Raw genomic sequence first — 15,723 nt, forward strand, 5'->3', positions numbered from 1 at the left:
TGAGAAGTAAGGGATCCTTCAGGACAAGAAGCAAAACCACAGAGATCCAAGATTTTGAATGTTGTTGGGTTTCTCAGTCTTCTGAAGAACCACATGGCATCTACTCTTCGGTCACTATCACACCTTCAGCTGTCACTGAAGGAAGGACAACCAAAGATGAAGAAGGAAATTTTTAAAATCCACTCTCTTTATTCTCCTATTTTATAATTTTGAGAGCAACTTCATAAAACAGGTGAAAACTCCCTAGGAAAAAATGGAAAGACTGATTTCTTGACCTTCCTACCTAGTGGGCTCTTTGGGGATTTCCATAAAAAATAAATAAATCACAATTAAATTCGGGTTTCCCCTTAAAAAAAATATACTTCCCTAAATATTTCATCAAATATCAACAAGGCAGATCTGATATGGGGAAAGAGCAAAACAATGAAGCACCATTATTTGGCTAGGAAACTTCCCTTTTTGTGCTTCAGTGAATGGCCATCTATATATGGACCCTGGAGGCTGGTTTGCAACTTCTGTATCATCGTTACTATACTGGGGAAAGCCTCTTCAGATATCATCTGGAAAGTAGGATGGCAGGAAAGTAGAATTTTACAAAAAGCTGAGGAGTAAAACTTGTCGTTTAAAGCTGCATATACTGAAAATGAGGGACAGGTATCACTGCAGAGGTGGCACAGGACCATCATATCACTGTGTGTATCCCTCTAAGGACAGAGCATGCTCCTTTGTGTCACCTCTGATGCTGAGGTTGTGCTGAGTCCTCATAAGGAGGACAAGAAGCAGCTGGCAAGGTGCTCTAAAATAGCAAGCTGAGGTGGGTTGCAACTTGAATTTTAACTGGAAGGGAGAATCTTCATGAAGTCTGAGTTATGTATGTCAAGGCAAATTCAGCTTTCACTTTACAACTGACTGTGTCCTGCTGAGAACAATCAAATCCATGGAGTCGAATGGGCCACACTGACCTAACAGGGAGAAGAACCTGTTCCCACCTCTTTATCCCCTCTATGAGGAGTCAGCTGTCAAAATGGGGTAAGTAGCTCTCCATGGGGTAGATTACACAGCTCTTTGCTTATGTGTCAACTCGGAGAGAAAATATTAGGAGCCTGGCAGCAGAAATGAAGCCACTTGTCCCCAACACAGCTGGGAAAGGGGATTCTTGAATGGCAGGGGAATTACAACTACTCCCTTTGAACACTGGGAGAGCACCAGCTCTGCTGCACTTCATACAGACTCAAAGAGTAGGTAGCTATTAGGAGGGTTTATCTCCCTCCTTGTGATGTTCAGTGGGAGGCTGAAGCCTCCTTTGAGGAAGCATGGAAGAACTAAAAAGTCCTTAATTTTCTGAAGCTGAAGACTTAGATGCCTGGAAAATCTCTGCCAGTCTACAGTGGTATACAGCTATACAGCTGGTGTATTTTACACACTATTAGGAATTGTAGCACTTTGTTTGCAATAAACACGCATTACAAAGCAAGATAACATCTTTGGTCTGCAGTTACTCACTGCGCACACTCAGAGCTCTCCTACCCTTACGCAGTGTTATGTAGCAACACGGAAGATTGAAGTGCACTTTATTAAGCTAAGGCCATCCAAACATAGCAGTGTCTTTAGCAGGGAAGCTCAGATTCTAGTTGTAACTCTTTTAAAGCATTCTGAAATCATACAATTTCATTTTCTAAGAAACTTTAGAAAGGGCTTGGAGTTGCGCAAAAAACATAAATAAAAGCTAATGTGTTAGGTTACTCTGAGACACCACAGATGTAAATCTCCCCTTGAACCAAATATAGTCCTTTGGCTTTACAAATAAGAATCCATTCTGTTTCCTCTAAACTCAAAAGCCAAACTACTTACACTAAATGAGAAAGGAAGCAAAAGCACGATCATTTGCTTGCCCAGTGCATTCCTGTCAAAATGGTGCAGTATGGAGAAATGATGCTTTCTACAGTTCAACAGTGACTGAACTCAAACTAAAAATAATGTGAATATCCTCCATAGGAATGCACCAGCCTCATGGCTGCAGCGATTGTTGCATATGTAGTGGCAGCTCTCCTGCTCTTAGAATGAGAGCTAATTTTTAATTACCCTGTCCCACATACTTTGCAACTTGTATGAAAGCAGTGGAAACTGATTTTAGTCTTGTTCCTAAAGACTGTTGTGAGAGCTGTGTCTTTGAACATGTCCTTCATGTTAAGTTAGTGATAAGTTAGAAGTAGTAAGCAAATAAGTTCCAAAACCACAACATAAAAGTCTTTCCAACTAGACTAACTCACAGTGAAATTTTTATACTACACTTCATTTTGCTTGTCCTCAAAGAAATCAAATTTTATGGCATAGGATACAAGTGAGGCAGTAACACTTCTATAAATGACATTTTTAGGATGGCAAGATTCAAATTTTCAACTTTTATCCCCAAAGAAAAAGTAATTCTCCGCAATGTAAAACCTAAGCCCTAGCTCAACTTCAAATAAGTGTATATAAAAAAAAAAAGTTTCCACATCCTGCAGCTAACCGTTGCCCCTACATTCTTAATCTGGGCACCTGAAGTTGTGGCAAAAGCTTTGCTCCCCCTGCCCTTGTTCAGGAGCACTGACGCATGTGCTGTCTCCCCAAGTGCATGCTCCGAGGTGCACACAGATAAGAGAGAAAGCTTCCAGGAGGCAGGCAGCTGTGCTCTGTGCAGGAGCAACACTGGCAGCCCCTGGCCTCTGCTTGATATTAGAGCAGTTCAGGAGATTCAGCTGTCCCTCTGGCTTTAACACCTGTTTGTGATGCAGGGGCATCACAAGTAAAGAAATGTACATGGGAAGGACAAAAACAATTTGAGCAAGTAGCAAGGGGGAACAAATAAACCACAGCACTGACCAGCGGAAGTGCCGGTGTTTTAGAAGAGAGTAAAACATACACCCCAGGGGGATGGCTTAGGAGCAGAGTGGCGGACAATTTGGTTGTTTTCATATAAATGATCCATCTGAAGACATTTTGGTGAACTCTTCCAAGTGCATGTTTGTATGAACTACCCTAAAATTCCCATGTTTGCAAATATTACTTGGAAAGTGGAAATCACATGCATTGCACATCCGTTTATACCAAGGGCTGCAGCAGATGTGCCTGACTGTGAACTAGGTTCATCCTCGCTTCCTTGCAGCAGGCTTGGCTGTCTGGGAGCAACACTGATACTACCAGGCCCAAGATCCAGCTGCATCCCAGAGACAGAGAGGCACTGAGAACTGTCAAACAGTTTAGGAGTAACCAGCTGTTCAATAGGACCATATAAGATGTGTGCAAAGGGAATGTAATAAACGTCAGACAGCTCGCAGTCAACAATTCAGTGGCAGAAATAGAAGCAGAGTTGCCGAGTTAACAAGGGTTAGTCTGTCAGGGCCTTGCACTTTGCCCAGGACTTCCAGCTGGTGAAAAGCAGCTCCTTTCATTTGATCAAAGCACTGGCCTGCTCGTCTGGGGTGCTTTATTTTTCTGTTGCGTGTCAGTAAATGATAAGAAAAGGTGCAGAACCGCAGGGGAGCTGAGGTAAAGCAGCTGCAGGAAATATTAACTGAACTACACCATAGCACCAAAATCTGTTGCCCCTCACAAGAGGAACCTGAGCATTGCAAGTGAGATTACATAAATGCTGGTAATCACATGGTAATCACAAGAGGATTCTGTACAATACCAGAACAAGAGAAAAAAAATGTAAAGAGCTTACTTGATTTTTCTTCTTTAATGGTGTACTCCAGCACATCAGGAACCTCATTTTGGACTGGCAGGCGGACTGCAAGGACCATGTTGTTCACATTGCCCTCTTTCCTAACCAAGAACATCTGAAAAAGGAGAAAAGGAATCAAGAGCTTAGCTATGTTACATGAGTTTCTGAAGTTTAATTTAGGTCATTGACAATGAAGTCCCTTATCAGTTCAATCTGCCTTTAAATGTTCTTATTTTAGCTTCATTCCACTTGGTCAAACTTTACATGACAAAAATAATGACTAAAGGGACATTTTATTCAGGTGAAATTCAGCCCTGCCAAGGAGCCAGCAAGATTTCTGTGCATCACTGATATCCCACTTAAGCCTCTTGTTTCACTAAAAGAACAGCAGAAAGGTGCACTCCCAATTTGCCAAGTGATGTTTCTCACATAAGTGCCCTAATTCATGGAGAACTCACCCTGAATGTCTCAGTCGATGTTTAAAGCAAGAGAATCACTTGTACATTGAGAAGGAAAGGATTCAAGTGTACATACATAGAACATAAGGCCAAAGGCTCTGGTGACCACAGTGTCTCATAGTGGAGTTTTATCACAGGTCCAGAAGTTCCTATGACCTCCCTTTAGGTACTTTGGGATGTCCCCAAAGCTTTCTTTCCTCCTGGTCAAACAAATCCCATTCTACAGCCTCTCCTCAAAGGATGAGCACTCCAGTCCCTGATCTGCTGCTGAACGTGCTCCAGTTTGTTAATGTCTTTTGTGTACTGGGAAGTCCAGAACAGGGCACAGTGTCTTGACAGGGTCTAGCAAGTGCTGAGTCAAGGCAGATGACCACTTCCTCGCATCTCCTGGCCATGCTCCTGTTCATACAGACCAGGATGCCACTGACACTCAATACTGCCAGGAGCACGCTGTCCTGTGCTCAGCACCCCCAGGCCCTTTACCACGGAGCTGCCCCAGCTGGGCAGTGCCAGCCTGGATTGCTGCCAGAGGCTCTGCCTTCCCAGGACAGCGCTTGGCATTTGTCCCATTTCATAAGGTTCCTGCCAGCCCCACCCCCACAGGTTGCCTAGGTGCCTCTGGATGGGAGCACCCCAACAGGACCAGTGAAATATATTTAAAAAAAAAAAAAAAGGAAAAAAAAGAAAAAGAAATGAAGCTGAGGAAGCTGGGATTGTTCAGCCTGGACAAGAGGAGGCTCAGGGGCAACCTTATTGCACTCCACAGGTACCTTAAAGGAGGCTGTAGCAAGGTGGGGGTTGGTCTGTTCTCCTATATGTCTGGTGACAGGACAAGGGGAAATGGGCTAAAGTTGTGCCAGGGGAGTTTTAGGTTGGATGTTAGGAAGAACTTCTTTACTGAAGGGGTTGTTAGACACTGGAACAGGCTGCCCAGGGAAGTGGTGGAGTCACCATCCCTGGAGGTATTTAAAAGATGTTTAGATGTTGAACTTAGCGATATGGTTTAGTGGAGGACTTGTTAGTGTTAGGTCAGAGGTTGGACTAGAGGACCTTGGAGGTCTCTTCCAACCTAGATGATTCTGAGGAAGGAGAGGAGAGGAGAGGAGAGGAGAGGAGAGGAGAGGAGAGGAGAGGAGAGGAGAGGAGAGGAGAGGAGAGGAGAGGAGAGGAGAGGAGAGGAGAGGAGAGGAGAGGAGAGGAGAGGAGAGGAGAGGAGAGGAGAGGAGAGGAGAGGAGAGGAGAGGAGAGGAGAGGAGAGGAGAGGAGAGGAGAGGAGAGGAGAGGAGAGGAGAGGAGAGGAGAGGAGAGGAGAGGAGAGGAGAGGAGAGGAGAGGAGAGGAGAGGAGAGGAGAGGAGAGGAGAGGAGAGGAGAGGAGGAAGGAAGGAAGGAAGGAAGGAAGGAAGGAAGGAAGGAAGGAAGGAAGGAAGGAGAGGGAGAAGGAGAAGAAAAAGGAAAAGGAAAAAGGAAAAAGGAAAAAGGAAAAAGGAAAAGGAGAAAGGAAAAGGAGAAAGGAAAAGGAGAAAGAAAAATAAGAGTCTCTTGTTCTTTGCATTATGTGAGCTCCCAACCATGTTTCTAATTAGAGCTCATTGTGAAGTATATTTTTAGCTTGTACCTTGAAGCTGGAGATACAAAGACAAAGTAATCTGCACTCTTATCTGTTCTTTGATAGCAGGAGAGAGTCAAAGTATTTTCATAAAAATGGAATTAAAAAAACGGCTAATTCTGGAGTCTGGATATTAATATTAGAAAGAAGTGTGAGTTGATAAAATGATTAATCAATTACAATGTAGTGAAAATCTAACAAGAAACCATTAATTCATTGAGAGAGGAATTTAAAAGGAGCTTTTCTCGAAGCCAGGACTTTTCTCTGCTTGACTTGCAGTCTTAAGGTCATCCCAAGGCACTTTAAAGCAACCATGTTAAACACACGGCCTTGCAGCAGGTTTGCAACCTCACACAATGAGGTCTTGGCTTCTACCATGCAAAAGAAATCCCATAGGCTCAGGTCCACTGACAGTGCAGAAAAATCCAAGTAAATGCATGGCTCAAGGTTCATGATGGAAACATGGTTATTTCTAATGCAGTGCAGCACTCACCTTCCACATAAGAGAGTATCTGCAAGCATGAGCCTTAGAGGCTCTCCATTCCTCAGGTCTTACAACCTGTGTGACAGAATGGTCCATCCAACCCGCCTCGAGAGGCTGCTGCTGCTGCTACCTTGGGTCTTAGACAGCACTATCTCACATTGCAGTGGTCAAGTGTTTCATTTGAAATTAAAACAAGGAGAGAAGTGAAACATAGAAATGAATCACTTCTGTTTTCTGATCAGCGCGCCTAGTTGCCATGGCTCCAAAGGCTAAAATTGGACCACAGATGCTCAGATGAGAGGGAGGTGGGATTTCTGAGCTGTACCTAGCCCTGCTGCCCGGGTCAGTACCGGCATGCCAACCAGTCTCTTCCATTTTCACTGGCGGTGGGAAAGGCCTCGGCTGTGTTCTGGGAGGTGGGTGGCAGAGCCCACACAGCACCCACAGCACAGCAGGCGCTGCCCACTGCCGGTCCCTGCCATGGGACACCTCTGACCTGCCAGCTCGGTTCCTCCCTGCACAGAGCCATGATGGAGGAAGGTGTGAGGAGGAGGAACCGGGACAAGATTCAGCCCTGAAGCTGGTCAGAGGTGGGGAACAGCCCTGCCTGCAGGGAGTGGCTCCTAGCCTGGGAGGTCAGGGCCATACACGGCTCTGTCAGAGTGACTCAGGTCTCCCTCTTTAGCAGGTGCAGAAGGACAAAGATTTCTAGAGCATAATTTGCCTGGCTGATTTGACAAGTCTGGCTTAGGGTGAGGTGCAGGGCCCTGAGCTGCTGCCCATGTTGGTCAGGCAATCCCACCACTGGGGTCATTCAGCAGTGCCAGCTGTTAGCCCTGTGACAGATTTTACCCTGACCCAGCCAAGGGGTAGACCCACACCTCCTCAGATCAGCAGCGAGTTCCTGCTGTGCTCTGGCATCAGCTCGGTCCATTTGACACCCGCCGTACCAAGATGCCGTGAATAGGGAGCTCCCTCTCCTGCAGAGCTGGTTTTCTGAAGCAAGCTCTGAGCTTTTCAGAAGTTCACTATTTCCAAATGTTTAGCTTATGGGCACCAAATATTAGTTACTGCAATAGAAACTACTCCCAGCTGCTTCCAGAATTTCAGAGCCTTTTCTTCAGGGATTTTTTTTTATTGCTCCAAATTTGAATAGTCAACATACAAACTCTTCCATTGCAATTCCTCAGCCTAACCTAAGACCTAAGAAAAGTCTCTCTGCTCTGCTCATTTCCTGATGCACTCATCCACTATGCCCCATGAAGACCTCCTATAATCCTGATGGATTCAAACTCGAGCCAAGGAGGCTCTTCATGCTCCTTCTCTCCAGTTCCCTGAGTTCAGGCTACATCTGAGCAACCACAGTGCTCGTGTACTCCCTCCAGAGTTAATCCTTGTGCCTAGCAGAGGGCCAGAGGTTAATAAAGAAAAACAAAACACAACTTCCTTGTACCCATTCTGCACCTGGCCAATGTCTCTGAAAATCTTCAGATCTTGGAGAATTGTATGGCCTTCCTCAATCCAGATACAGCCTTGACTGGAAATATTTCTCTCTTGCAAAGTAAGGCTGTTTCATTTATGTTTGTTTATTATTTTTATACTATTCATTTAAAAATTCTCTTGCTTGAAATAAAATGTAAGCACAGCTGTACGAAAAATATTGCAGGAGGCTGGATGAGAGGGTGTCTGCAGAGAAGCATGAGCCCAGGAAAAGCCAGGCACAGGTGCTTGGTTTTGGGGTGAATAAGATGGCATCCCCATGAAAGTACATGCTAAGTAAATAAAAGCAGACAAAATTTCTTGCTCCCCAAAGCCATTAAGTTTATCTTGTGCCACTGTGTGTGGCTAAAGCATCAAGTGGCAGTGGAAACAGAGTGTAAGTTGCTAAATATTTTTGCTTCCACATGAAAAGAAACACTGCTTGCTCCCCTAAACAGCTCTACCAGGGACAGGAAATGTGGTTGTCTGAACCAAAAACCACTTTGGACTTACCCCTGCTGCTTCTTTGCCAAGTATCGCCCCAGCCCTTTCCTGGTTCATGTTCAGCTGAAGCCAGACAGGACAGGTCTTGATGAGTTTATCAAGGATGCTGATTCCTGGAAGCGAGAGGCAGTTTCGCAGGGCAGTGGCCCGACAGAGAAGTGTCTCTTTCCCGTCTTCACTGGTATCGCTGCTGGGGCTGAAACACAGCAAGGGAGTCTCTTGTAAAAGCAGAATGGCAGGTGGAAATCTCCGGGGGAGTGAGGACTGCAAACACACACATGCAGACATGCACACACAGGGCACTTATGCACAAGGGGCATCAGACTGAAGATGCTGTACTACGACACAGGCAGACTGGGCACACAGGCCCCGACAGACAGGTCCCAAGGAACATTGCCTCACACTAAGAATACACACCTGGCTTTCAGACCACAAGCTTGCAAGGTGTTTTTTGCTGCGGGCTGTTGGTTTTGGCTCCTCTGCCTACCTTGCCTGAGCAAGGGTACCGGTGCTCAGGCAAGGCAGATCAGCAGGAGCTGTGAAGAGGCACCGTGTGGTGCCTCGCCCGCTCTCAGAGCCCCTCGGGGGCAGTCTGCCAGCAGTAGCCAGAGGCACCTCAGCTGTTCTCCCTTTTTGGCAGCCCTGCTGTACAACCAGTGAGGCTGCCCTTCGGCAGCCTGCAGAAAGGCAGACCAAGACATCTCGCTGACTAAAAATAGCAGCGAGAGCTCCACGGCTGCACCACGGGCCTGTGCTGCAGGCGGTGGCTGGTGGTTGCAGCGATGGACGCGTCCCTGCCCATGTGCCCCGCAGGGCCTGCGGCTGCCTTTGGGAAGTCCTCCACCTGCGCTGCCAGTCACAGGGCACAGGGCTCAGAGGAGACGGTGTGAGGATGCACTCTGCAGAAATTTGTCCCCTACAGAAGAGGTATCGGAGTAATTCCGGGCCCAGCCCTGCAGATAGCGCTCGGTTCCTCAGTGCGACCCAGCAAGTCCTGCAGGACAAGACGCAGAGGACACAAACACAGCGAACTCTTTGGAAGGTTTGTTTGTTCCAAGTAAATAAAAACAGATGTTGCATGACAAGAGAGGGGCCATCCTGTGGTACCACATTAGCAACACCCAGTCAGACCTTATTCTCAGCTATGGACAAGATACAAGAACATTGAAATTGTGCTGTTGGGAATCCTAAAGATCTGGGGTATGCTCTGCTTTAGATCTGTGTCCTGATCAGAGAGACAAAGAGCTAATTCTGTTCATTTTTAGTCCCCACAGTCTAACGGCAGAATGGTATCAAATGCTGGTTTCTAGCCGCGGCACTGATTCAACAAGGCATTTATACGGGTGCTTAACGCTGCAGCTAGTGGGACTGCTGACAGTTCTGGTCTTAAGAGCTCTACTGAATAAGGCTATAGATGCATGGATATGTGCTCATCACTCATCTGATTAATTGGTTTTAACAGTAGAGAAAATGTAGGAGAACATGCACAAAGTTCTTCTGTCTCAGTTTTGCTGCTTAGATGTCAGAGTTGGAAAAAGCAGGACTCTTGCTTTTGATTTACTGTTATTTCAAGTCTTTTAATTTTCCTTTTTTTTTTTTTTCCTTGATTTAAAATGACAATGGTGATTCTAAAAAAAAAAAAAAAAAAAAGATATGGATCTTAAAGTAGTGCATTTCAAACAAGGTCAGACTTAAACTACTAAAAGAGAGTCCCTTCAAAGGCCTAATCTAACACAGCATGCTTAGCCCAAAATTTAGTTTTTATAAAAATAGCCTTTGAAATCCCAAAACCAAGTGAGATTTTATTTTTAGTATTTTTTTTTTTCTTTTGCAACCCTATGGAGACAGCTTCCTTAGAAAATGTATGATCCTCTGCAATCCCAATTGCTGATTCAGAATATTAGCCCACAGATTCATGATTTTAATCAATACATTTTCAATGTTATGGCAAAGGCAAAAAGAATGAGAGAACTATGCTTAAAAAAGGAAATAGAAATAACTTTATTTTCACTTGTGCTAAACACCCAGCTTGTCACATAGATGAGGAAATCTCTTTTTGATACAATAACTTATGATTTTAATCAGCATCATCTCAGCAAACACAGAGTTAAACAGTGGAGGGCAGCTTTTGGAAGTTTACCCCCGTCACCTCTTGGTTTCTTTCTTTAAAGCAGAAACTAAAAGAAACACCCAGTAACCATGCAAAAAGAAAGTGTGTGCTAGATGGGAACAGTCATATTTGGTAATGGGAAAGAAGTAATGAGCTGAAGGAAAAAGCAGGTGAGTTATAGCGAAATACTCCATAACACTGTTAGCAAAAGCTATTCCACATATTAGTCATGCAAATGCGAATCTGTTCTTGCCAAGGATGTGTGAAACTGAGGACAAAAGGAGGCCAGTGCTGATAATGCCTTCCTGTGTCACCAGGAGGTGATGTGCATTGCACTAGCTCCAGTGATGCTGAACTTCATTACCCATTAATAATGTAATGGGAAAAGAAGAGGGCCAGCAAAGCACCAATACACATGAATCCCATCACCTGGAGGGAACTGAGGGTATCAGCAAAGGCAAGGAAATGATACAGAGTGGCTTGGACCCAGAGACGAGCTCAGGCCCAACATTCCCCAGGGCACCTAGCCCTCTGCTCCCTCCGGCAGGCACAGCGCCTGCACGGAGCCCTGCTCACAGCAGCAATGCGGGCTTGGCACCAGGAACAACTGGCTGGTGAGGAAAAATAACAGAACCGCACTTGCAAAGCATGTGGATGCGTGTTGGGCTCATAATCCAGGCTTTAGAGAACAGATGAAAAACAGAAAATCATTCCAGATTTAGACATGCAAAATAAAAATTGAACAGTCAGAAAAGATTTGCTTTAATGGAAACATCTTGTGATTTGAGTGTGAGGGGATTTTCAGTGCAGATAATTAAAGGCAGTGGATGAGGCTTTTTGGCAGGAGAGGAACCCAGCCTTTTGGGGACCCTCAGGGATGAGAGCCCTGGTGTGGGGTATCCTTCCCACAAAAGCCAGCCCAACCAAGAAGAAGGAAGCAGGCTGTAATTCCTGTACACAGGCAGGAAAGGACAGCCCAGCAAAAGGAGAGGCTGTGATAAGAGGGAGAAGAGAGGAGTCATTACGGAGGTCATATTAACAGGGGAATGTTAGGCTAGACGCTTCCTGACAGTGAGCTATAACAGATGACAGGTAAGTTCCGAAGAGAAGGGGGAGAGAGCTGCATTGCCCAAATCTCTTAAAACACCATATTTAAAGCACTAGCAAACACTTTATTGAGCCAAATTCAATGCTGGCTAAGAAATGGGAGTGAATGACCTGACAGACCTCTTCCAGCTGTGATGCTGTGACCCATGACACACCAGTTGACGCAGTTATGGCACCAGTGCCTGACTTCTTTCCTGGGTGCAGCTGTCACAAAAAGCCAGATGCCAGGCTGTGGGACTGCTTAATCCCCCAATTTAATCTGGCTCCCTGGTAGCTCTGGTAGCTGCAGAGAGAGGAGGGAGCACAGGCAGCTCCCGGGTTCTCGCTGTGCTGCCAATTGAAGGGATTTGCGGGGCCGTGGCGGCGAGCAGACGGCCTTTGCTATTTCGCTCACTCAGAATTCACACGTTGGATGATTTTGAAGCTCACAGTTTTCAGAAACAACATGCTGTTTGACTAACTCTTTCCCCCTTCTCCCACCGTCCTGCAAAATCCTTTGACTGGTACAGGCAGGTGCTCATTTTTGTTACGTGTGATGTGAAGCTGCAAAGCTGGCCTTAGAGCTGCCAGCTCTGCATTTTTTATTGAGTTCTCCCTGCAAAGTACTTCTAAATCGCTCTGCTAAATTGAACTCAGTTGGGATGCAGGGGACTACGTGTTGCATATTGATTGGCAACACAGATTAATTAATTGCACAGTGATTACATGCATACACCTGCCCCAGTTTGGCAGAAGTTATCAGGTTGCTTGGTTAATAATAATGACAATGGTGATTTGGATTACTGCACAGTGACTGCGCACCAACAAAATGCTTCCTCTGCTTCAGAAACTGGGCCACACTTGCCAGCTGAATATTCCCAGAAATCATCAGAACTGCAAGGAGATTCAAGCCACTAAATTTCATGCAGGCCTGGGTATACCCTTGCAAGGGATTTCAGAAACGTTTCTGTGGACTTGCTGATGCTAAGGGCTTCTGGGCTGTACCGTGTAAACTCTGAACAGCCCAGAGGGAGCTGAAATGCACAGAAGTTGTGTGCAATAGCAGTGGTGACTGACAGATGAGGTAGGTCAGAGTTTCCGTCCATGCCAGCCCCCACCAGCCTCTGCAGTCCTGTACATTTGCAGCTTCTCCCTGCCACCAGAACAGGTCTGAGAAGATGTACCAGGTGTTATTAAATCTGAACCTTAAATCGGAAAATAAATGCTCTGCAGTGCACTGATTACTAATGACCGAGGTCCTTTCCTTGTTTAAATCAATCAGGTATAAGAATTAGCAACTAGTCTTTTATTATTACTTATTATTACTATTGCTTCTGCTTCTTCCTTTGAATATTAGAAGGCATTAAGAGAGAGAGTGAGAGCAGTGGTTTGCTGTGCTGTCCTCAAGGAAAGAGGCACTGGAGTATCTGCATTCACGGCAGAGCAGGCACCACAGCTGCTAAAATGTCTGCCAGTGGGCTTGTTACTGGGGGAGCTGAAGAAGGACAAGAGACCTTAACTCCGTGTACCAGGTAAAGAGCAATTTTTTGCACCAAAGCCTCCTGGTACCTGAAGGGATACTATTCGGAACAAGCCAGTTTGTGTCTGAAGCTCACCTGTGTGGAAACCCTTCAAGTACAGCAATACGGTTTACAAAGCTCAAAGGAGCTGAAGAGGGAGGAAAAGGTAGAATCTCCTGACGCTGGCACACCAGTCCTGGTGGAAGGAGCTGGACAATGCTGGTTATTCCTGAGGCTGAAAGAGAGAGCTGCGAGTAAGGAGCTTCATGGAAGGCATCAGATGACAGTGCTGAGATCGCACAACTAAAAAGACTGACAGAAAACTCACAGCCCTGTTCTACATGTATACCATGTGTCACAACCAGCCCAGTTGGACTCAGTCTGCCACTGGTGATAGAGGCAGATCATTGAATCTATTTTTTCCCAGTCACTTTCATGCTGGAAAGGGTATGAAGTTCTGAACTAGCCCACTGAAGAAGGGATAATCAGAGTTAGAAGAGTAGCAGCAAAAAAGTGCAACAAGGTTTCCTTAGCTAGACCCATTCCACATACTTAACTACCCATGCTTTTCGTGGTGTAATATCACTTCCAATTAGATTGACTGATTAAAAATCTTTGTTTCAACACTTGTGAATTCATGTGCTGTTCTTTCAGCTTACTGGAAGTTAAGCAGCGCCACAGCTAAAGGGCCTCAAAACGTATTTTGCTTCCATCTTAGACGTGGTCATTTCTCAATGTCTTCTCTTCATTTTCACAAGTCAGTCCATATTTGCTCCTTTGATCAGTTCAGAACAAACTAATCCAAAATGCAGGAGAGGGATTCATTTAATTTATGGACCTGTGTTAGGTGACCTTGCTTAAGTTTTGTTTTATCTCCCAAAAGCTGATGGAATGGAGTCTGGTACCCCAGACACCTACTGAGAGAGCTCCATCATCTGTAAACTTCTTGAGTCATTTAATCATAAAGCAGAGTATTAAGAAAATGGGAGGGCAGAAAAGTGACTCATGGAAAAACCCATAGCAAAAGAACTAACATTATCCATCAAAAGTTGATGCTGCCACATAGTAAATTTGGACTTTACTGAAAGTTGTTTTGTTTTTTTTAATAGAGTCAAGAGACCAGACAGAAATTAAACCAACAAACAGAAAGCAAACAAACAAACAAACAAAAACGATGAAAAAATAAACCAAAAAAACAGTGAGAGAAGAAAGTTTTTGAGGTCTTCAGAGATCACACCTAGCTGATTGGCGCCCTTCAGTTAGAAATATAAAACAAGTTTCTGGGTGGGCAGGCAAGTGTCAGAGAAAAGATGTAGGTAGTTAAGCAAGGAGGTTCCTGCATTGCAAAGTTCTGAGATGTATGGAAAAACTGGATAATGGAAGTGGCAATGACAGGCTCAGTGTGTCCCACGAAGCAGGTTTGGCTGTTCAGTAGCCCTTCATACCTTGCAGGAGGCTTGTGCTACTGGTCTGGCTCAGTGATGTATGTGTGGCTCAGGAAGTAGTGCTTCTCAAACTGTGGTCTGCGGACAACCTGTGGTTGGCAGAGCACTTCCTCTTGCTCACTGCTCTCCTTGTTTCCACTCTAGCTTTTATGTCCACCCTCCATCTCTTTGGTCTTTGATCTACAGTTGATGCCCTGCATTTCCCAGCCTGCAAATCACCATGATTAATAGCCAAGGAAGCAGCTGTTCCAGCTGCCAAAAGGTGAGCAGTAAGGCAAACCAATGGTCCCTTAAATACTGTCCGTTCCTCCAGTATCCCCTGCACCTCATAGCTCACCAAACATCTCTGTTGATCGCTTACTTCACTTTCTGATACAGACACCCTCAGCTTCAGCAGTGAAGGTTTGCACCCTGCAATTAAAGGCTCATTTCGGTGAGCTTTTTGTTACCCACCAGGGATTTCCAAAATGCCCCCCTCTGTGAACACTAGCAGGGGGTTGTACACACAGACTGCAGGTATCCACCTCTCCCCAGCTGGACCCCACCTGTATATGTTCATAGCTGTTGGCCAAGTCATCACCCTGTCTGAGAGCTCATCTGCTATTAAATCACCAGGTACTCACCATCCTGGTCACAGAAGCCACAAGAAATCACAAAGTATGAGAAAGTACTATTATACTCCATGCAGGGACTGGTGCAACCACTAGTTGTACAGCTGGAAGATCAGGAATTGGTGTATCAAACTATCAAGTAATGAGCAACCACAACGAAGCAGTGGCAAAACTCCTGTCAAAGCCTCTGGTTTGGTCCTGTCAGCCAATGTGAATTGCAGGAGTCCTTTCAAGGAGTAGGAGGGTGTGCCTAAATGCTCATTAAGTTACTAGTTTCACTATGCTTCTTAGGTTCATTAGGCCTGCCCCTCCATTTAATGTATATTATAAAGAATTGCATGTGCACAAAAACAAAACAAAACAAAACAAAACAAAACAAAACAAAACAAAATGCAAACTAATTCACGTTGCTGCTAATACCCAGGTCAGCCCTACTAACAAACCAGCAGTCCATCACTGACAGCCATGACCTGGGCAGAAATAAGATAAGAACAAATGTCAAAAGTTCCCTGAAGGAAGAGGCCTTCTTTCAAAACCCAGTCCAAGTTGTTTTCCTCAGTCCACCTGTTTCCTGCAATTATTAATGTAGAAATTAATGCAGATATTAATGCATGTGAGCACCACAGTGAGCTTGAGCGAACATGTTCTGTTGGTGCAATGCGAATTAGCTTGTACTTAACTCACAAATGCTAGTTATCTTTATTTAACCTCGC

General features: G+C 45.1%; 1 protein-coding gene across 1 annotated transcript in view; it reads right to left on the reverse strand.

Annotated features, from left to right (window-relative positions):
• The window catches only part of RIN3 (Ras and Rab interactor 3), a 69,240-nt gene that overhangs the window by 41,763 nt on the left and 11,754 nt on the right, over positions 1–15,723 (reverse strand). The window contains exons 2-3 of the mRNA XM_068682909.1: positions 8,248–8,434; positions 3,707–3,821 (exon numbers count right to left, since the gene is read on the reverse strand). Of these exons, the coding sequence (XP_068539010.1) occupies positions 3,707–3,821; positions 8,248–8,434 (302 nt within the window). The remainder of the gene's footprint in view (positions 1–3,706; positions 3,822–8,247; positions 8,435–15,723) is intronic.

Source organism: Anas acuta, chromosome 5 (assembly GCF_963932015.1).
Source record: "Anas acuta chromosome 5, bAnaAcu1.1, whole genome shotgun sequence".
Classification (NCBI taxonomy): Eukaryota; Metazoa; Chordata; class Aves; order Anseriformes; family Anatidae; genus Anas; species Anas acuta.